Raw genomic sequence first — 24158 nt, 5'->3', positions numbered from 1 at the left:
ACGGAGCACTTAAATACACTGAACACTTTATTTTCTCAGCTTACATCCTTAAGCTGTAAAATAGGAGAACAATAACGTGCTGAACTTCTACTTCAAAGTCTACCGGATTAGTATGATCAACTCATCATCAACTTGACAAACAATAATGTCACCAGTCTAGTCTTCGATGACGTTGCAGCTACTGTTCTACAAGAAAAAAATCGGCGTAAGAACAAGGAAGACAGACAAGTAAATCTGCAACAAGCAAAAGCGTTGACAACGATGACAACGATGAGAGGGAGATCAACAGAACGAGGCCAAAGCAGCAGTCACAAACATGGTAGATCGAAGTCGAGAAGCAAGAAGAATTTAAAGTGTTACAACTGTGGAAAGAAGGGTCACTTGAAGAAGGATTGTTGGAGTCTAAATAAAAACTCCAATCCACAAGGCAATACTGCAAACACTTCAGATGATGGAGATGTTCTATGCTGTGAAGCGTCAACCACCGTGGAAGGAAGAAAACGATTTGCAGATATATGGCTCATTGATTCGGGAGCAACATATCACATAACCTCAAGAAGAGAATGGTTCCATCATTATGAACCTGTCTCAGGAGGATCTGTATATAGTTGCAATGATCATGCCTTAGAGATCGTTGGCGTGGGAACCATCAAATTGAAGATGTATGATGGAACAATTAAAGTTGTTCGAGATGTGCGGAACGTGAAAGGTCTGAAGAAAAATTTATTATCCTACGGATTGTTGGATAATAATGCAAGCAAGATTGAAACACGGAAAGGAATCATGAAGGTGTTCCGTGGAGCGCTTGTGGTGCTGAAAGGTGTAAAGATAGCTGCAAACTTGTACATGCTGAAGGGAGAGACTTTGGTAGAAGCAGAAGCCTCTGTTGCCTCATGTAGTTCAAATTCGATAATGCTATGGCACCAGAAACTTGGACACATGTCAGAACAATGAATGAAAGTCCTTGTGGAGCAAAAGATACTTCCAGGCTTAACAAAGGTATCACTTCCTTTGTGTGAGCATTGCATAACAAGTAAGCAGCACCGGTTGAAATTCAACACATCAAATTCTAGAGGCAAAGGTGTTCTAGAATTGGTTCACTCTGACGTATGGCAAGCACCAGTTACATCCCTAGGTGAAGCAAAATACTTTGTCTCATTTATTGATGACTACTCCAGGAGATGTTGGGTGTACCCTATTAAGAAGAAGTCATATGTGTTTTCCACTTTCAAAAAACTTCAAAGCGCGGGTGGAACTTGATTCTGAAAATAAGATCAAGTGTTTCAGAACAGATAATGGAGGAGAATACACAAGCGAATAATTTGATGACTTTTGCAGGAAAGAAGGCATCAAAAGACAGTTCACAGTGGCGAACACTCCTCAACAAAATGGAGTGGTAGAGCGGATGAACATAACCTTGTTAGAAAGAACAAGAACAATATTGAGGGATGCAGGCCTAGAAAAATCATTCTGGGCAGAAGCAGTCAATACCGCATGTTATTTGGTGAATCGAGCTCCATCAACTGCAATAGAGCTGAAGACACCAATGGAGATGTGGACTGGTAAACCAGCTGATTATTCAAACCTCCATGTATTTGGAAGTATTGTGTATGTGATGTACAACTCCCAAGAAATTTCAAAGTTGGATCCAAAATCCAGGAAATGCAAATTCTTGGGGTATGCTGATGGTGTAAAGGGGTATCGCTTGTGGGATCCTACTGCCCGTAAAGTGATCATTAGCAGGGATGTTATCTTTGTAGAAGATAAGTTACAAAGAAAAGAAGATGATGATAGCACTGAAAAGTCAGAGACCACACAGATACATGTGGAAAATGAGGTTGAACAAGGAGATTCTTCTAAAGTAGAATCAGCACATGATGAACAAGAACCAGAGAGTTCTGAAGCTCCAACAACTCGTCAATCAGATCGTGTGAGAAGACGTCCCAATTGACACTCAGATTATGTTATAGAAGGTAATATTGCATATTTCCTTTTAACAGAGGACGATGAGCCATCAACATACCAGGAGGCAATACACAGCTCAGATGTTTCACTGTGGATGATGGCGATGCAAGAAGAAATCGAAGCCCTTCATAAAAATAATACATGGGACCTTATGCCACTACTACAAGGAAGGAAGCCAATTGATAACAAATGGGTCTTCAAAATCAAGCGAAGTGGTGATGATCAAATTGAGAGGTATCGTGCAAGACTGGTGGTCAAAGGATATGCTCAAAAAGAAGGTATTGATTTCAATGAAATATTTTCTCCTGTGGTTCGACTAACAACAGTTCGAGTAGTAACAGTTCGAGTAGTTTTGGCAATGTGTGCTACATTGAACTTCCATCTAGAGCAACTAGATGTTAAAACAGCTTTTCTTCATGGAAATCTTGAAGAAGAGATTTATATGCTCCAGCCTGAAGGTTTTGAAGAAAAAGAAAAGAAGAACTTGGTTTGCAGGTTGAACAAATCTCTGTACGGTCTAAAGCAGGCGCCGAGGTGTTGGTATAAGAGATTTGATTCCTTCATTATGTGCCTTGGATATAACAGACTTAATGCAGACCCTTGTGCTTATTTCAAGAGGTCTGGTGATAACGATTTTGTTATATTATTGTTGTATGTGGATGACATGTTGGTTGCAGGACCCAACAAAGATCATATTGAAGAATTGAAGGCACAACTAGCTAGGGAATTTGAAATGAAGGACTTGGGATAAGCAAACAAGATTCTAGAGATGCAAATTCACCGAGACAGAAGTAATAGGAAGATTTGACTTTCACAAAAGAATTACTTAAAGAAGATCTTATCACGATTCAACATGCAAGATTGTAAGTCAATTTCTACCCCTCTTCCTATTAACTTCAAATTATCCTCCAGTATGAGTCCTAGCAGTGAAGAAGAGAGGATGGAGATGTCTCGAGTACCGTATGCATCGGCAGTGGGAAGTTTAATGTTCGCTATGATATGCACAAGACCAGACATTGCACAAGCAGTGGGAGTGGTTAGTCGGTACATGGCAAATCCAAGCAAAGAGCGTTGGAATATAGTAAAGAGGATTCTGAGATACATCAAAGGGACCTCAAATGTTGCATTATATTACGGAGGATCAAACTTATTAATCAATTGGTATGTAGATTCTGACTATGCAGGAGATTTGGATGAAAGCAAATCTACTACAGGATATGTGTTCAAAATTACTGGTGGAGTTGTAAGCTGAGTTTCAAAATTGCAGTCAGTTGTGGCTACATCCACAACAGAGGTAGAATATGTAGCAGCTACACAAGCCAGTAAAGAAGCAATTTGGTTGAAGATTCTATTGGAGGAGCTTGGGCACAATCAAGAGTATGTCTCTTTGTTTTGTGACAGTCAAAGCGCCTTGCATCTAGCAAGGAATCCAACATTTCATTCAAGGACAAAGCACATACGAGTTCAGTACCACTTCATTCGTGAAAAGGTGGAAGAAGGGACGGTAGATATACAGAAAATTCATACCAAAGACAACATAGCAATTTCATGACGAAGGTAATCAACGCGGATAAATTTACCTGGTGTCAATCCTCCTGTGGTCTGTCAGAGACATAAGCAACATGATGGTACAAGATAGAAAGAATGATGTGAAGATATGATTGTTACAATCAAATCTTCAAGTTGGAGATTGTTGAAAGTAAACAAAACATAGGCGGCTAAATGATCATATTTAGGTAGCCAACTTTTGTTGAATTTTTGGATGGTAAAACTATGCAATTAGTCATTGTAATTTAGGGTATTTATAAGATTAGTCATTAAAGCTTCTACTATAAATATCTAGCTCATTTAGTTTCAAAATCATCCCAAAACATTCTAGCTTTCTTACAATACTATAGAGAATTTAAAGAGTTTCTTGAGAATTATTTTCTCCTTTTTATCAAGAGAGAATTATCATTGTTTTCTCCTTGGTAGATCGGGAGAGGTTATAATTCTTATTTTTCTCATAGTAAAATTCTTCTACCGTTGCCCGTGGTTTTTACTCTATATTATTTAAGGGTTTTCCATGTAAATTTTGTGTATTCTTTATCTTCATTTTTATTTTCTCAAATTATCAATTACGATTTTGCTCTATCCGATAGCCGTCTTCCGCAACACCTCCTACATAACCGACTTAGAATTAAAATTAAATTTAAACTACTAACATAAAATTAATCCTTATCCTCTCATCGCATAACCAACAGATAGATATATATATAATAAAATTAATCCTTATCCTCTCATCGCATAACCAACAGATAGATAGATATATATATATATATATATATATATTGCCATGGTTTTTTAGCCATTGTAAGAAAACGTAGTCGCCTTGTTACTAGAAAAGATGATCATAGAATCTGATTAAAGATGTCTGGTAAGAGAATGACCAAAAATCTGATATTACATTAATTTTTTTCAGCAGCTGACCCTATTTAAGAATACTTCACACATGATAGGAACTCCCCAACTTCTTTACACTTGCTGCAGTTGCTGAATCTTCTTCGTAGACATCGACATACCCTTCTCTAGGAAATAGAACGCCTCCTGTGTTTTGCAGATGAACCGGAGGACTTGGTATCTCCCGGAACCATCGATGTCGGGCTTTGTGAACTTCCAGATGTCTCAGAACTTTTGTTCTCGCCCTGCCCTTTTCCCACCACCCACAACTTGTCAAATATTCTTCTCGATCGAGAAGGCAGCAGCTGCATCCCACTTTTACTGTTTTTGCTACTCTTCTTTACCAATTTACTCCCATCCTCTTTTATCTTGATCTGGTCCATCTGTTTCTTGATGGAGTTACAATCTTCAGTTGCAGTTTTCTCCCACTCTTCGTCAGTGTTCGGCGTGGACTGGCAAGTGTCATGGGGATTGTTGTTAAGTGACTTAACTCCAGCTGCTGCTCTGGCTTGCTGAAAGTAGAGAACTTGAACTACCACCCGAAGTGGAAGTCTATCATTCTGCGCAGCATGCATGGACGCATCCGTTGTGAACTTCTTGACATCCATCAGACCGCACAGTTTCTTTCTTTCGGCCTTTGTCAAGCTCGGATGCTCCTGCAGAAAACAAGTTGTTACAAGAAACCAAGCCGCGTTTGAATAATTTTGATGCCATATCACACAACCAGATGTACAACAACCCAAAACTCCGAAAACCGTCTGCCATATCAAGCAGCAAAAAAATTGATCTAGGAATGTGAATTTTATAGAAAGGGATAATGCATAATTCTAGAATTTGAGATGATTAAAGAAATTGGCATCCATAATTTAAAAGCCTACCTTAAGGTAGATGTCAATGGCTTTATAGAGTCCATCATGTACTGGCCTAGCAAACTTGGGGATAGACTGGGATAAGTCGATGAAAGTAGCAAGCGAAAGATTTGGGTCGCGTGCAATTTCTTCAAGATATGCATCAATCAGTTTACCAACACTCAACACGGTTCCATGCCCCAGAACATAATCAGTACATCCCACATCACTCTTTCCAAGATCTAAATCTCTACTACACTCTTCATGCATCATATACTCATTCACAATAGAAAGCACCATCTCAATATCATATAAGGTAGTTTGGGGAGGCCGTGCTGGGATTAATAAATCCTTGAGAGAAGCTTCCTGCAGCTTTAAACTTATCCTCTGCACTAAATCTTCCTTTGCTGAATCATCCACCCCAACGAAAATGGCAACTTTCAACAGCTTCAGCAAGAAACTGCACAAACAACTCACACCCTTGTCCGGAGGTAATAAGCATACAATTGTTTCCACCAGTAATTTGTTTCTCCTGGAATGTACATCAGATACCAACGCATCAACAGAATCTGGCAACCATCTGGCAGCATACGTTTTAAGCGCCTCGCATATGATGGCACCATTCATTCTTCCCTTCGATTTCACAGCAGTCATGACTCTTTTGTAGAGAATAATATCTAGCTCACATATATCTTCCACCCACCAATCCTTTGGAACATATTCAATCTTCTCTCTAAATTTCGTAACACACTCTACTATTTTTTCATGGGCTGACAACTTCCGGTAATATGTGTAGGACCATGTGACGTTTGCAGGATCAACAGAGGTTTTCGATGCAATGGAATCAATGCATCTTCCAACAATCTTCAGGTTCTCAGACCATGGCAGAAGAGATTTCGTGGTTTGTAGAACAATGATGGAATCTTTCCAGCTACGTAATATACTAGAGTTAAGAAATACTTCGATTTTGAAAACTAGGTTACCTCGATCAACATCCTCGGTCATCTCTAGGTATTCAGCTGCACAACGAGCAGCCACCACATTGTAAGCATTTAAAGTAACAGTCACACCATAGCAGAATTTCGCACAAATTTCAAATGCTTTTGGTCCACCAGGAAAATCAACCATGTCAACTCCAAGAGTGTTCTCTTCAGTAGCTTTCATTATCAGCTTTTGCAACCGATTGCTCTTAGATATTAGAGGGAACTGCAAAGGCGCATTAAAAAACACAACCAAAATTATCAATTAGAGCACAGCTGCTCCCCACTGGCAAAGCATTCTATAACTTAATTCATAAAAACAACAGTTTGGTCACATTGAGAGAACGATTCATTGCAATCCAACTACAATGGCGATTATGCTAAATTGCAGAATTTTGCAAACTTACGCTCACAGAAATGATACTTATAACAATATTTTCAATCAGATTTAATGGAAATTATATATAAATTAACACAAACAAAAAGAAGGATATAAATTCAGAATTTACGAACACGTGCACCTAAAGGAAGCATAAAAACATAGCAGACTGGGCATACCCTGTGAAGGTGAAATTTTACATCAGCAACGTTTATGGTAACATCTTCTTCTAAATCAGATGTGACATGCCTGCATCGACAGATATTCTCTGTTTAAGCCCACTAAGAAACTTAAAACTTAATATATGAAAGAACCACAAAGTACACACGAATGTGCATCCATAAGCAATATAAAAAAGGAACCAGGATCCTATGTTGACTTGAAAGTTCCAAAATTTAGCTACAGTACTAGCATTTTATGATTAAGAATTAATACCGGTTTTTATGGTTGATTTATTTGTAACTATTTTCCTATTGCACAAGCCATACGACCTCTACCTTTACACAAGGGACTTCAGCCATTTCAGTATCTCAGACTAAGAAAAAAAAAGTAATTCTAACATCGTCATTTCATGATGCCATTGAAAATCCATGACGCGGAACATTACCACTCGATTGAGAGAAACGAAGAGCAACAATGACCAATTTCCATAATAATAGCACTCTCAAGTTTCTTCCAACTTTCCTAGAATGAATTAGTAATGTCATCCTGAAAAAGTTGAAATCTGAACACAAATGTCATTCATTTCACAACCGCTACAAAGAAAGATATCAACGACTAATCAAATTAGAAGAAACAATTTATTGGGATCTTATTAAATCATCCGTTCAATGAATGTATCCAGGGTACTTAGACTACATCGTTAGTAAACATGCTTTTATCAACAAAGTGAAACTGATTCGGCTATGAGCCAATGAGTTGTTGTTGTTGTTGTTAGGAGAAGAGACTTTATTTAGGCATGTTATGGTGTAAAATTGAAGTTTGTTCCTTGCTGGGAGATCTGGGAAATGCTCGAATGTTTAGTAAAATATGCCTATTGCTTACAAAAGAGATTCTTACAACACGATGATTAAAAGGCCTGCAACCCCAACATGCTTTTCCCACATTTGGACCACTAACTCAATGAAAAAAAAAATAAAAAGGACATGTTCAACAGCTGGACCACCTCCAAGATGCTCATCTCTTTTTTTCACTCTCCAGTTCTCTTCCCCCCCACAAAACCAAACAATAAAAGAATAATAATTGTAATGAAAACACCCATGTGGTTAATCTGTCACCAAGCCAAAGCAGAATCAAGAGAGAAAAAATTACAGGTTAAAGTTCTAACTTTTTTTCCAATGGAATGATTAACCGCAAAAAGTTATCTTTTTTTCTAAAGCTAAGTTTAAAAAAAAAGTCATACAGAACAGAAGTAATACAAATTATAATAAGATATGCATATCCAGAAAAATAAAAATAGAAACTAGAGCTGATGAGATTCCAGCTCGGAAACTGTACAGACTAATATGAAAAATATAAGAAAGCCCAACGGAATACAAAATGAGAGGCAGAAGCACTGGTATTGTATTTTGTATTGCATTTTTATGCAGAAGAGAAGAATGTGTGAGTAGTGAAACCTATCTTACCGGATGCATTTTCCATCAGCTTGGAAGGTGTCAGGTTTTGAGCCAAGCTTCATAAACTTCATCTTGTTCTTTTTTCCTCGTAAATAGACCTTACAAAAGATGAAAAACAACAGGAGAACACTCTTCAAACAAATTCAAGGAGATTCGCCCAAGTTGCTTGTGATTGTGATTTGTGAGATGCCAATAAATGATACCATGTACCAACGACAGTTTTTCTTTCTTTCTATGCTTCTCTCTCAGGTGAGTAAAACCAAACCAGACCAGAAACCGAGGTTCAAAAAGAAATTTTATAGTCCAAAAAAGGAAATATATATCTCCATCTTGTTCAATACACTGAAATTCTAAAAATGAAAACAAAACAAGCGAAGTAGACAGCAAGAAGCCAAGGAGAGAGAATTAATAAAACATTTGACCAAGACGATGAACCCTAGTACCTTATCCTATTCAAACTTTCTTCGAACACGTACGCTGCTCTCAGTCCATTTTCCCTGTTCACACACTTCACGATAACATGGATGACCCTTAAAAAATCTCACTAGCCAAACGAGAACCCATAAAAATACATTCCGGAAAGGTCCAGAATCCCGAACAGAAGTAAAAAAAAAAACAGAAAAGAAGCAGCAAAACAAAGTTGTGGCGTAAGAAAGAGAGAATTTATGGACAGTTATAAATGGAAGACGAAGAACAAAAGCAAGCAACAAGTAACGAAGAAAGGCGAGAGTGGTAACAGACGAGCTAAAAACTAAGGAGTCATGTACATAAATGATGGGGTTATTTTATATCAACTCCATCATATCAATAAATTCTCGCCGCCTTTGCTTTTAATATCAGAGATTTCTTCATCATCTTTTTTCGGGGTCGAAATCACTAGTATTAAATCTGCCCGATCCGCAGAATATATCAAAAAGATCTTTCTCTCTCCTTTACCACTCGACGCAAATCTCGATGAGCCTCTCTCTCTCTATTAAACTATGCTTAATATAAAAATATAGTAGTTAAATTGTACCCATTTTTCTATTTAAATGTTTAAATTATTATTTTTTGTTAATTCAAGTATTTAGCGTTATAAATATTATTATTATTATTATTATTTTAAGTGTTTCGAACGATAATATGACACATACCGTATTCTAATAATTTTGAACATTTTATTTTAAAAAATTAAAAATAAATTATTATATATTAATAAAATTTATTTCCTTTAAAATTAAAAAAAAATCCAAATTCCTGATATCTCTAATCTTAATCTCTCCTTTTTGACAACCATTATCATTGGGGTCGCATGTCTTTTTAACGGATTTAAAAAATATATAAACATGTCACATATTATTTAACGAAGTTTTTTAACGATTGTTACGGTTGAAATATTTAAAATAATAATTTTATAATATTAAACATCTATATTGACTGAAAAAATTTAGATATTTAATAAAAAATGATATAATTTATACACTTTTTTATATTAACTCCTTAAACTATGGTAAACATTAATATATATATATATAAGATAGCATAAGTAAAAAATATTTTTATATATTTATGCTTGTTAAATGAGTAAAAATATAAGTTTAAAATTATTTTTTTGTTTTTATTTCAATGAATATCTTCTTATTTATTATTGTTAATCTCGATTACTTATTTTTATTCATTTAAATGTCTTATATTTACGTAAAACTAAAAAAAGTTATATTGTGTAAGTTAATTATATCTTTATATTATATGTAAAATAAATTATATATTTAATATCTAAATTATTATTTTTATTCTATTTTGATACATAAATTTTATTTTCTTAAAATCATACCTAAAATTTAATTTAAGTTTTATTTTAGTACTCTACAATTAAAAATTTAACGGTGATACTAACATGACATCATAAAATAATATTACATCATCATTGATAGAATAAAAATATATCATATCAATAATTCTATTATTTTGTATTGATATAGTATTAAATTAAAATATAAATTAAACGTTAAATATAATTTTAAAAAAAATATAATTTTAAAATGAAGGGAAAGTAATAATTTAGATATTTAGTTGTGAAGGAGATCCAGCTTCCAGAGTCGGAGGAACTGGTCAATCTTTTTATCCTTCCTCTGCTAATATTTTCTCATTTTGCTATTTCATTGATTGTTTTAAGTTGCTATAAAAAATAAAAGCAGGGAGACTGTCATACAGGGTGGTACCTTCTCCTTTAAGTTAAAGTACGCCATTTTTGGCTTTCCCGTTTTACCCTTTGTTTTTTTGTCTCATTTATTTTCTCTTGCCACTGTCCTAGTGTTGCTTCGTTGTCTTTTTGAAGTCACACGCTTTTTTTGTGTTCGTTACCCTTCGGATCGGATATGGATCCTATGGAATAAGTTATAGCTTCGTCGTTTGTTGTAATACGATGAAATTCGACACGTGTCGTCGAGAGGTTTCATACGGCATACGTGGCTATTTTTCAATGGATATTTACTTTATTTTATAATCTCGCTTCAACTTAATTAATTTAAATGTTAATAAATTTGTATTCACAAGTGATTTTGGTGGTAAATAAATTATTGTTATTCCTTGAAGTTTTGGATTCAAATGTTGGCAATATCAAGAGTATAAGCGTTCAATATCAAATGATTGAGAGTTATCTCTGAATATATATTATCTTATAATTAATTCAGATTAACGAGATAATGAAGTGAATTAGTGAAAAATGTAGAGATAAGAAAAATAAATAAATATTGGTCAAAGAATAGAGGTCACATGTTCAAACACTAGTAGGATACGAGCATCCGATATTAATTGGTTAAGAATAATTGAACAGCCAGATATATCAAAAAATATCATTTGATGATGTTTCATTTCTTATAAATTAGATAGTAATTCATTAAAAATATGATGATCGAAAAATTAAAAAAAAAAACTTTCAACTTAAAAATTTTGAAGAGAAAAGTAATTTTGAGTGCCTTAAATTCCAAGGAAATAGATGATAGCAACCTGTGATGGGTTTGCATTATTCAAAAAAGTAGAAATGCGAAATCAAGGGCGGTTGTAAGAATAATAGTGGAAATGTTTGTTCATGCTGGCACTATTGGATTGCATTTCTACACCGAATATGGAATTTTAATTAATGGACACTGACTTATATCACTATTTTTATAGCTTTAGAATCTACCTAACTCCTACTACATTTAGGCTTTACCAACCCAAGATCATGCTCGTAAATGCCTTCAAAATTTTCAGAGTTTATTTCCCATTTATCAATGTAACTATTTAAATTCAGATCAATTAGTTTTCATTATTTGTATATGTAAATTATAAAAATGAAAGTGAATAATGCCATCCATCGTAAAGAAAATAAATACATTATTTTAAATAAACTGAGGTAAATCAAACAATTTGAACTATATAATTAATTAATTAATTGAATGATTGGAGTACTAAAGTGCAAACTCCTCAGCCATATTATTTTATCATATCTTCATTGATTTTTTTAATTAGCTTTCATCTTCTTATTCTACTTGGATCCACATAAAAACGTACAGGTCTATTTTTTAATAATTATAAAATAATATATTTAAAATTTTTAATCTATCGATAACGTAGGTATGACTTTTAAATCGACAGTGAATCTATTTTTTCTTTTCTTTTTACAAAGTGCAATATCACTCCAATGCCATTAATTAGGTGATTAATTACATTATACGGACCAAAGGCCCTTTTCAACCATTCTTCATTCTTTTCAAGGGACAGTTGCCTCCTCATTATTACGTTGTACCATTCAACTTCATCTACTGGTGAGCCTTTACATCAAACACTCGATTGGACATAAATTAATTTACTTATACCAGCCTCCTCTTTAGTTGCTTCCCCCATTTATTTAATTACTTGTGTTTTTTGCTTAATTTGGGCCAAACACTACTTAATAACATTCTTTTGTAATGAAAAAGGTTCCCACTGATTTTCAATGTTTTGTGTTAAATTATGACCATTAGTTTGTTGAGACAGTTTAGCAAAAAGCCACATATGAGTCAAATGATGAAGCATACCTAACTCTTTTTTGGGTGAAAAAAAACAGTATATAAGATGAAAGTGCAAAGGCGTGAGCAGAAGCCATCATAAATAAATGATGATAGGGAAGCTGAGGGTCCCCGTAGCAGTAACGGGTGTGGTGAAGAATGTGGATGGCCTTTTCCCTTTGCAATGACCAGTGAAGATACTCATTTTTTTATTTGAATATTATATATATAATAATTATTATTATAATTATAATTATTATTATTATTATTTTATTATTAATAAATATTACTACATATTATAGGCCCAAATATATTACGAGCCCAATCCATATACATCAGGCCCAACATCGACAAGACATGGTGGCCCAGTTAAACCCTAAAATCATATTAGAGTTTCCATCTCAGTACTCTAGCCGCCTCAGCATCACAGCCATTGGATCTGAGAGATCCAACGGCCCATACGCATCCAGAATAAACTCTAGGATGATGATACCCTAGGGACCACGCGGCGTCATTTCTACTTCCAGCCGCTCCACGTCGCTCCGTCGCTGCCACGATGCCCCGTCAAAGTTTCTAGAAGATCCATTCCAGCCGCACACGTAGCTCAACAGTGAGTCACCACTGGAAGTTTGGTGACTCACCAAGCGGCCACCTTATTAACCGGTCCGAGAGCCACACCGTCGATGGCTATAAAAGCCATCGACCACCTGCAAACAGAAGGAGGCACGACAGAGGAGAACACACAGAGAGAAAAGAAAGTAACCCAGCATCCACGAATAACAAGGAAAAGACAGAGAGATACTTATCGAGGAAGCCACGCCTTCACCGGAGTTCATACCAATCTCGACACGCCATCAAAACCTTCGAAAACCGAAGGTATTTTCCTAGATTTGCTCTGATCGGTAGCTATTTAAGAAAAAATGACACTGTAATCGTCTTTAGGACGGTCCGATCTACGTTTTAAGAAATTTTGGTGTTTTCCGACCACCGGTGACAGTGGCCGGCGGCGATATCGACGACGGTGATCGACGCCAGATTCCCTCCGGTGAGGGAATCCTAGAGAGAGGCGAAAGAGTTTTCTTCTCTCTCAGATAGAGAGAGAAGAGAAAGAAGAGAAATGAGAATACTGGCCCTTCGGGCCAGCCGTCTGGGGAATTTATACCCCTTTCCAAACGACGCCGTTTTGGGGAGGGGTATATCCGTAATTTATTGTTTGGCCAAATCCCGTCTGCAGTCCATTAGCTTTGTAACATTCCATTTTTAGTCACTGAAATCAAATTCTAAACGTTTTAATTTGGTCTTCTAATTTTATTTACTTTATAATTTAGTCATTAATATGTTTATATAAATATTTTAGGTAAATGATGGATTTAGTCCTTTAATTTTAATAATTAATATTTTAATCCAGAAAGTATGTTTTAATTTGTTTTAATTTAATATTCGAATTTAATATAATTATAATTTAGTCACTAAATTAAATAAATGAAAAATAGTATGTCTAATCCCTATAATTTCAAATAATTAATTACAAATTGGGTATTTAATTTTATTAGATTATAATTTAGTTCCTAAACTTAATATTTTCATTTATTTTACAAGCTTTATTACTTTTTACATTTTAATACTATGTTTTAATTTCATTTATTTTAAACATTGTTTAATCATATATTACTTTTATATATTTATATATATCATTACTATTACTATTATTATTTATTATTTTATATATATAAATAATATTTATTTAGTATTATAAATATATATATAAATAATATTTATTTTATGGAATTACTATTTATAAATTTAATATATTAAATCATTTTAATCATATTTTAATATATATTTATTGATATTAAGAAATTACAGTCTTAAAACAACTTGATGTCAATTTTCTGATATTTTTAAATAAATACATATTCTATTTTTATAAATTATATATTAATCTATTTTTTTAAAAATGTTTTATTAATATTTATTTATTTATTTTAATATCAAAGAAAAGAGGTGTCTTAAGGCACCTAGAAGTCATTTTCTGATATTTCTTAATAAATAAATATCTTATTTATATATATAAATTAATAGATTTTATTAAAGATACTAATAAATTTGAAATAACAAGATTATAAATTAAATATATTTTTAAATTTTTAAATTTCCAATAATAGAGACAAATTATAATTAATGAGTACAAATTTTGGGCGTTATAGGGGTGCTAATCATTCCCTAAACGTAACTGACCACAAATCTTTTTTATTAAATTTTTTTTGTTATACGTAGATCAGATTATCTTTTAAATTATGTTTTCTTAAAAATTATTTTAAAAGATTGTTTTTAGGTATTTGACCTACCTAACCCAAAAAGGTCAATGGCGACTCCCAAAATTTTTTTAAAATCAAAATCATTTATTTATTCGTTTTATTTTTCCCACCGAAATAAAAATTCGTGCCCGGACGAAAACCGATTACGACAACCAGGATATGGTGGACCAAGCAGCAATGCCTCAACCCATACGTTTAATGACCTTGAATACAATATGTTTATATTAAGGTATTTATACCTTAGTTAAATTTTTAAAAATATCAATTAAATTATTTACTATTTTTTGAATTTTTTTTTTAAAAAATATTATGTAAAACTTTTATCAGTATAAAAATTATTTTTCTCTCGTTTTATGATCTAAATAAGTCTCTTCTGATGATATTAGTTCCATCAGGCGTTGATTGACTGACCCCTCTAACCATTCTTCCCCTCCTATTATCCTAACAAATTTGATCCAAGAACCTTTTTCCTTTCGGTGCTGTATCGTTAAGAGAGGACTTATATTTGACTTTACCATCAGAATAAGTTTCAAAAAGAGTGTGTTTCTTTTCATTTTTTATAAGTTTTTGACAAACGACGATTAAAATGGATGTTGGGCCTTCAATGGTGTAGTTTTTGTATTTCTCTGACAAGTCGATGTCCATTTTACGACTCATTCTCTTGCCAATTTTTATTGTTTACTTCATTCCCCTCTCTTTAATCAGTATGGTAGATTTCCATGACGAATTTAATTGCTCTAACAAGACCACGACTTGTCTCCTCAAATGATCCTTGTGCCGTCACTCTTCGTTGTTTCATTTTTTGGAGATTTTCATTGTCTTTGGAATTCTACTGGTAACAGAGACACTCTTTGCTTCTGACGAAAGAAGCTCTATCTGTGGGAGCTCTCCTAGCATCATAATCATTGCTCTCATCACTGAAAAACTTATGCATTCCTTAATAGATGGTCATTATTCATTTTCTTTTCTTTATGTTTCCTTTTTTATGTGTTTTTGTTTTTTTTATGGGCTTATATAGTCACGCTGTATCGTTAGATCATGTCTTATGGATAATTATTAATTTTATTATGTATTTATTTATTGGATGAATTATCATGTTTTGATTAATAATTATACTTTTTTTATGGATTATATTTTTTTTAAAACTCAAATTTTACATAATAGTATACCACATTATATATAAAAAAGTAAAATAATATAAGCACATCAAATTTTATATAATATTTATTTTTTGGCAACAATTATTTATTTTAGGTTATGATAAAAAGAAAGGCGATTTTCCCAAAAAATCACATTAGCCCCCTTTATTTCTCTGTCAGGTACCGTTCAGATTATATTTGTCGATTTAACACCATTTGCAGAAAGACGCTCCCCTACTTCGCGCTTTACGCCACGTTAGGTAAGGCGCGCCCCTTGCAACGCGCCTTGTTAAATGTGTAAAAAAACTGAGTGTTAATTTTGTAAATATTTTTAAATTAGTGCCTAATATGTAATTAATTTCTTTTAGGGTAATATTTGTATAAAAACGCTAACTTTATCTATTTATTTTTTTGATATTATTTTTAACAACAATTACTAATATTTATTGACTTTTAAATTTAATTGTTTAAAAATATTAAAATAAACTTTTAATTACAATGAAGATATCAAATAAATTATTGTTTACTTTTTTAAAAATAAATAAAAATGCAATAAAAATGAATTAAAAATGAATAAAATTCAATAAAAATATAATGTAAAGCTAAAAAATATTATCTCTTTATTTAAAATATTCTTTATAATATTAATTTTAAAAAAATATAAAATAACTATTAAATTTTAATTTTATTAAAAATGAATAATATTATTAACTGTTGTTAAAAAATAATAATTAATGAATAATAATTCATTTGATCCCTCAATTATAATTAAAATTTTATTTTAGTTAAGTTTATGATTGTTAAACAGTTGTAGGTGTGAAAAGCTGTAACACTCTCCACCCGTACCCGACTCTGATACAAGTCTGAGGTGTCACATTGACTTTTAAAACTTTTACTCTTGACGAAAAATCAAATAAATTTAAAAATTTCATTAAAATAACATTGTTACTTTACACAAGTTAAAATAAGACAAAATTGATCAGAGTATTTGTAACTAACACTTTTCTTACATGCCAACACAATATACACAACAAAATACCTACTTTATCAATAACTTGTGATCTGATTTTTTAGTAGTGATGTTGTCATTGCCGCCTCTATTACTGCTCCCCTTGATTTTTTATACCTACGTGTAAATCACTTACACGCTAAGTCATAGACTTAGTGAGACATAACATAAATATATGTATACACATGTATAACAATAAATTTATGAACATGCATTCTTACCATTGATCATGACATTTCGACTTGCATATATTTATTACACTATAACATATATGACGATAATATGCACATATAAAACATATATTCTTATGCTAATTTCACTTTAATTTATCTTTGGATTGCCCATGTACATTATTGAGAACATAAGGTACACGAGTACATAGAGGTTATGCATTATGCTGTCACCACAACTCGTATAATTCGCTCAAGGGGCACTGAATATTTATCCCGAATGACCACAATGTCCCGAAGGACCACTGATAATCCCTCGACTCTTGGCATGCCAATTATACCTACAACTCTCATACTAAATAACATGTGCTTAATTATCATTACATTTCTCATTTCTTATTTCTTTCATCATTGTCCATGTAAACACATAAGTCACTTCATATGATCATTTTCATTGTTTCACATACCTGGAAGAATTCTCTGATAATGGCATTCCTTCATATAATATCATGTTAAATCATGAATGAAAAATGCATGGAATCACTATAACGTTAATACATACATATATGTATGTATGTCATAAACATGGAATCATAAGTTCAATGAGAAGAGATAGACTTATCGCAAGTCTTATCTCAATTCTATTTCATTTAGGATATGCACTCACCTTAGACTTGCTTTGACTCGATTTTAATCATTTGATTGTTCCGGAACGAGATTACGTTCTAAATCTACATAGTAATACATTGATACATATTAATATACTAATTGATATATTTTAAACTATCACTCCTTAGGCTAAAAAGAAAGCTATTTTTACCTTTAAATGAAGGTATGCATCGATGCACTACACCATGAATCGATGCATCCCTTGACGGGTGCATCGATGCACTATCTATGCATCGGTGCATAAATCCCATTCGATGTTTGTATTTTAAGCAGGTGCATCGATGCACTCCTCATGCATCATTGCACTCTTCATGCATCGATGCACTCTTCATGCATCGATGCACTAATTGCAATCGATGTTCATTTATTTGAGAGTGCATCGATGCATACAACTCATAAATTGTATTTTAAGCCCGAAAATCATCAATTCTTCACTCAATTCTTCTATTTTAAACCCCTATCATGTCATTAAACCCAACCATCATTACTTAAACCAACTTATATCTATGAAAATCATCTTTAACCTAAAAATCCTATCCCTCATATGTAATTCAAGAATCATACTCAAATTTCAATATGTTCTAAATACAATTCAAACACTTCATATTTCTTAATCAAGTTGGTGGCAAGTCAAATTCAACTCTCAATTCTCATTAAGAGCTTTATTTCGAAATTTCATTCAAGAACTCTTAATCTTTAATTCTTCCAACATCCTTCATCTTGTTGTTTTAAAGCAAATTAAGATTTCCTTAAGCTTAATTAACATCTAGGGATAAAAAAAAACTTAAACTTCAGCAAACAATTAACTCGTGAAAATTCTCACATTTGTTTTGAACTCTTCACGTTTAGGAGAAAAGAAGAGAAGAAGAGAACTCTAGAACCTTGTTTTTCTTTCTTCTCTTCCACGTGGAGCTTAAGCTAATATATAAATCCTTTATTTAATTATTTCTCCTTGCAAAAGACCATTCTATCCTTTTATTCTTTCTTCTTTGCAATTTAACCCTATACCACACTACAATACTATTCAATTATTCTGTTTTAGTCATCAAATTCTGAATTTTTACAATTTAGTCACTAACCCGATATTGAGGATGTTACAAATCTCCCCTAAAGAAAATTTGTCCTCAAATTTTCATTACATGAAAAGATGGGGGTACTGATTCCTCATATCCTTTTCACGCTCCCATGTTGCTTCCTCTACTTTGTGATTCCTCCACAATACTTTGACTAATGGAATAGTCTTGTTCCTTAATTGCTTAATCTCATGAGCTAAAATTTGAACCGGTTCTTCGTCATATGTTAAATCCGATTGAATCTTGATCTCTTCTAAAGTCACAATGTGGGAAGGATCAGATCGATACTTCTGAAGCATTGAGAATGAAAGACACTGTGAATTTTCTCCATTTCAAGTGGCAACGCTAGCTGATAGGCCACTGGTCCAACTCTTTTTTACGATCTCATACGGTCCGATGAATCTAGGACTAAGTTTTCCCTTATGTCCAAACCTCAAAACATTCTTCCATAGAGACACTTTGAGAAACACTTTATCTCCAACTTGATATTCTATCTCTTTTCTCTTTAAATCTGCGTATGATTTATGTCTATCAGCTGCTGCTTTAAGATTACTTTGATTTACTTGGACCTTTTCTTCCACTTCTTGGATCAACTCAGGACCAAGAATTTCTTTATCTTTAAGCTCGAACCAATTTAGGGGCGTACGATATCTTCTTCCATAAAGAGCTTCATAGGGAGCTATTTTGATGCTTGATTGATAACTATTGTTGTACACGAATTCAGCAAGTGGCAAGTACCTTTCCCATGATCCTTTGAACTCGATAACACAAGCTCTGAATATATCTTCCAAAATTTGGATTGTTCTCTCCAATTACCCATCGGTTTGAGGATGAAACACTGTACTGAAATTTAACCGGGTCCTCAACACTTTATGTAATTATTTCCAAAACCGTGAAGTAAATCTAAGATCTCGATCTGAAACAATAGAAACAGGTACTCCATGTAGACGTATAATCTCCCTGATGTACAACCCTGCATACTTGTCCATAGTAAAGTCAACTCGTACTGGAATAAAATGAGCCGACTTAGACAATCTATTACAAAATCAAATTATTACATTCTCCCATTTCCACTGAGGAATAGACATATGTTGCAACAGTCCGGACGAAACCTGATGTTCAGCTTTGACTTACTGACACGTCAAACATTTAGATATGAATTCCGTAATGTCCCTCTTCATTCCAGGCCACCAATATCGACTCTTGAGATCCATATACATTTTATTTTCTCCTGGATGCATAGTCAATGGACTATAATGAGCTTCCGTTAACAAGTCTTTCTTCCACGCATCATCATTTGGAATCACTAGCCTCCCTTGATAATATAGGTTCCCATAGCTTTCACTTCATAATCTGTAATCTCTCAACTCCTTATCTGCTGTAACTTCTTTAAACACTTTTCATCTCCAGCTTGTAATTATTTAATTCGATCTAGCCATGATGGCTTGAGAGTCAATTCCGCATATATGGCACCATTTCCTCTTAACGATAGTCTGGCATCCAAAGCTCGTAAGGCTACAAACGTCTTTCAGCTTAAGGCATCCGCTACCACGTTCACTTTCCCCAGATGAAAATCAATCACTACATCATAATCCTTTAAGAGCTCCACCTATTTTATATGTCTTAAATTTAACTCCTTTTGGGTCATCAAGTATTTCAAACTCTTATGATCTGTATACAAATAGCATCGTTCACCATACAAGTAGTGACGCCATATCTTAAGAGCAAACACTACTGTACCCATCTCCAGATCGTACGTTGGATAATTCTTTTCGTGCGGTTTTAATTGCCTCGAAGCATAGGCCACCACTTTGTCTTCTTGCATTAACACGTATCCCAACCCGTTATGAGACGCATCACTGTACACTACATAATTCTTACTAGATTTGGGTTGAATCAACACTGGAGCTTCTGTTAAAATCTTCTTTAGCTTTTCAAAACTCTCTTGGCCCTCCGGAGTCCACACAAATTTTTCCTCTTTCCTCAATAACTTGGTTAGGGGTAATGCTATTATCGAAAAGTTTTTTAACAAACCTTCGGTAATAACCAGCTAACCCCCAGAAAACTTCAGACTTCAGACACATTCTTTGGAACTTCCCACTCTAAAATGGCTTTAATCTTTTGGGGATCCACTCGAATTCCTTCTGCAGAAATCACATGTCCTAGAAACGTCACTTCTTTCAACCAAAATTCACATTTAGAGAGTTTGGCATAAAGTTTCTTTTCTCTCAAAGTTTTTAGAACGATCTTCAAATGCGAACTATGCTCTTCTTCCGACTTTGAATACACTAAAATATCGTAAAAAAATACCATAATGAATCGATCTAAATAGGGTTAGAATATCCGATTCATCAAATCCATGAAAGTATCCGGTGCATTCGTAACTCCAAACGGTATTACGATAAACTCATAGTGACCATATCTCGTTCTGAATGTTGTCTTTGGAATATCTTTATCTTGAATCTTCAATTGATGATAACCAGAACGTAAATCAATTTTTGAAAACACTGAAACTCTCTTTAACTGATCAAATAAATCGTCAATTCGGGGGAGTGGATACTTGTTCTTAATGGTTACTTTATTGAGTTGCCTATAATCAATGCAAATACGCATGGATCCATCATTCTTTTTTACGAACAAAACTGGAGCTCCCCATGGTGAGACACTTGGTCTGATAAACTTTTTGTCTAATAATTCTTGTAATTGGATCTTTAATTCTTGTAATTCTTTTGGGGCCATTCTGTACGGTGGCATGTCAATAGGTACAGTCCCCGATATAACTTCAATTTAAAATTTGACTTCTCCGTCTGGAGGCAAACCCGATAAATCTACAGGAAAAAAGTCAGAAAACTCTCTGACTATAGGAATTTCTTCAATCCCCTTCTCTTTTGCTCTCACATCCAACATACTTGCAATAAACCCTTGACATCCCTGTAGCAATAACTTCTTTACCGACATCACTGATATTACATTAGCCAATGGGTTCTATCATTCACTAAATACAATAACTTCTCTATCTTCTGAACTTCTCAACGTTACTCTTTTCAATCTACAATCAACATTAGCGTAATAACGATATAACCAGTCCATTCCCAGTATCACCTCGAATTCGTCAAAAGGTAATTCCATCAGATTAGCAGGGAATTCAATTCCCTGAATCCGTATGGGACACTCTCAACACACCATATTGACTCGAGCACTACGTCCTAACGGATTGGTCACTATCACCTCATTGCTAGTAGATTCTAACAAAATATTCAATTATTTTACTAATTTACTGCAAATGTAAGAATATATAGACCCCAAATCAATCAATACAAACACATTCTTGTCATACAATTAAAAAATACCTGATTTTATTTCTGGGTCATCTTTATCCTCGCTAGTCTTGAGATTATACACTCGAGCTATGGAACGTATCTCTTATGGAGTCGAGGATTCTGACTGACATCTTCTTCTACCTCTACCTCTTACTCTCTGGGTAGCCGAGGCGGACCTCTATAGCTTAGCAGATTCACCAGCTAACATCGGACAATCCCGAACAAAATGTATGGTGTCTCCACATTTAAAACATGCTCCAGAGATCATTCTATATATCCCCGAATGGTTCCTTCCACAATATGGACATTGTCTGACTTGGCTCGGGTTAGATCTCCCAGCTCCAAATCCCACTGAATGTGTCTGTTTACCCCTCATCTGATTTGACCCCCTTGCAGAAGATGCAACTGACTCTGATCTCGCTTGGGGTCGATAACTCACATCTCTGCCTCTTTTTGATGGTGCAACACTTGATGATGCGCCTGATCTTTTCGAAGTCTGAACTCGAAAATCCCCGAACCTCTCATTTTGAGCTATTTTCAGAGCTTTAGCACGGTTCACCACTTCTTGAAAAGAAGATAAATTCAACACAATAAGTATCTCTTTCAGACGAGGACGCAATCCCTCAACAAACCAATCGCAAACATCATTCTCTGTAGGAATTAACTCCGTAACGAAATAGCTCAACTTGTTGAATTCACATTCATACTCATATACTGTACGATTCCAATGCTTCAAATTCATGAACCCTTACTTCATCTGTCGGATGAACTGATCTCCGATATATTTATGCTTGAACTCTTCTTAAAACAAGGACCAAGTTACTTGATCACCAGACATTCTCAATGTAACGTTTCCATCTAGTTTATCAACATCGGAACAATGAAGTCCCTCAAGCATGATTTCCACGTCATTAAGCCAAAGGTCCGCAGTAACATGACTTTCTTCATCTTCACCTCTAAACTCTGGTCCTCCTAAACCCTGCAACTTCTTTTTAACATTCATTCTTGGAGTTGAAGTAACAGAAGGTTGGAAACGCGCTAATATTGCGTCCAATGTTCTAAATAACACATCTTGATCACTTTCAAGCACTCTAGAGGGTGTCTAATCTTCATTCTACCTGGCCAGGGCAGGTGAATTACTGCTTTCAGCGGGCCTATCGTCTCCCGCTTCACTTCTAGAGCTACCATGTCCGGACATCTATAAAAATATACCCATATCATTCTATCAGCAAAATAACATACTTACTATTATACCAGATCAGAAGTTTTCTCTATTTTGTTGGCTTGTATACATTATACGACACTTTAGACTCTGGTTTATGCCAAGAATCGACTAAACCGTAGCTCTGATACCATTGAATGTAACACCCTCCACTCGTACTGGACTCTGATACGAGTATGAGGTGTCACATTGACTTTTCAAACTTTGACTCTTGACGAAAAATCAAGGAAATTTAAAACTTTCATTAAAATAACATTGTTACTTTACACAAGTTAACCCAAAATAAGACAAAACTGATCAGAGCATTTGTAACTAACACTTTTCTTACATGCCAACACACTATACACAACAAAATACCTACTTTATCAGTTACTTCTGATCTGATCTTTTAGTAGTGATGTTGTCATTGCCGTCTCTATTATTGCTCATCTTGATTTTTGGTACCTACGTGTAAATCACTTACACGCTAAGTCATTGACTTAGTGAGGCATAACATAAATATATGTATACACATGTATAACAATGAATTTATGAACATACATTCTTACCATTGATCATGACATTTCGACTTGCATATATTTATTACACTATAACATATATGATGATAACATGTACATATAAAACATACATTCTTATGCTAATTTCACTTTAATTTGTTTTTGGATTACCCATGTGCATTATTGAGAATAGAAGGTACACAAGTACATAGAGGTTGTGCACTATGCTGTCACCACAGCTCGTATAATTCCCTAAAGGGGCACTGAATATTTGTCCTGAAAGACCACTATGTTTCGAAGGACCAGTGTGTCCCGAAGGACCAGTGTGTCCCGAAAGACCACTATGTCCCGAAGGACCATTGATAATCCCTCGACTCTTGACATGTTAATTATACCTACAGCTCTCATACTAAATAACATGGGCTTAATTATCATTACATTTCTCATTTCTTATTTCTTTCATCACTATCCATGTAAACACATAAGTCACTTCATATGATCATT

The 24158-nt window shown here is 34.1% G+C and overlaps 1 protein-coding gene across 1 annotated transcript; it reads right to left on the bottom strand.

The window, feature by feature from the left end:
• Window positions 1-4319: 4319 nt before the first annotated feature.
• Window positions 4320-8974, bottom strand: LOC120135531 (BTB/POZ domain-containing protein NPY1-like). The gene is made up of 5 exons (XM_039151809.1): window positions 8671-8974; window positions 8237-8325; window positions 6791-6860; window positions 5283-6458; window positions 4320-5060 (listed from the first exon to the last, which is right to left on the bottom strand). Exons 2-5 carry the CDS (start codon window positions 8296-8298, stop codon window positions 4533-4535), a joined length of 1836 nt encoding a protein of 611 aa, XP_039007740.1. The 5' UTR covers window positions 8299-8325; window positions 8671-8974; the 3' UTR covers window positions 4320-4532.
• Window positions 8975-24158: the final 15184 nt, after the last annotated feature.

Source organism: Hibiscus syriacus, unplaced genomic scaffold (genome assembly GCF_006381635.1).
Source record: "Hibiscus syriacus cultivar Baekdansim isolate YM2019G1 unplaced genomic scaffold, ASM638163v2 tig00001825_pilon, whole genome shotgun sequence".
NCBI classification, from domain to species: domain Eukaryota; kingdom Viridiplantae; phylum Streptophyta; class Magnoliopsida; order Malvales; family Malvaceae; genus Hibiscus; species Hibiscus syriacus.
Note: the sequence above shows the minus strand (reverse complement) of the source record. Positions and strands in the feature narration are given on the sequence as shown.

Excerpts from the sequence above, each read along its gene's own strand:
- LOC120135531 (XM_039151809.1), bottom strand. The coding sequence starts at position 8,298 with ATGAAGTTTATGAAGCTTGGCTCAAAACCTGACACCTTCCAAGCTGAT. Across the intron at positions 6,861-8,236 it reads GCTGATGGAAAATGCATCCG|GCATGTCACATCTGATTTAG; the intron begins GTAAGATAGGTT and ends CTGTCGATGCAG. Across the intron at positions 5,061-5,282 it reads CCATTGACATCTACCTTAAG|GAGCATCCGAGCTTGACAAA; the intron begins GTAGGCTTTTAA and ends TGTTTTCTGCAG.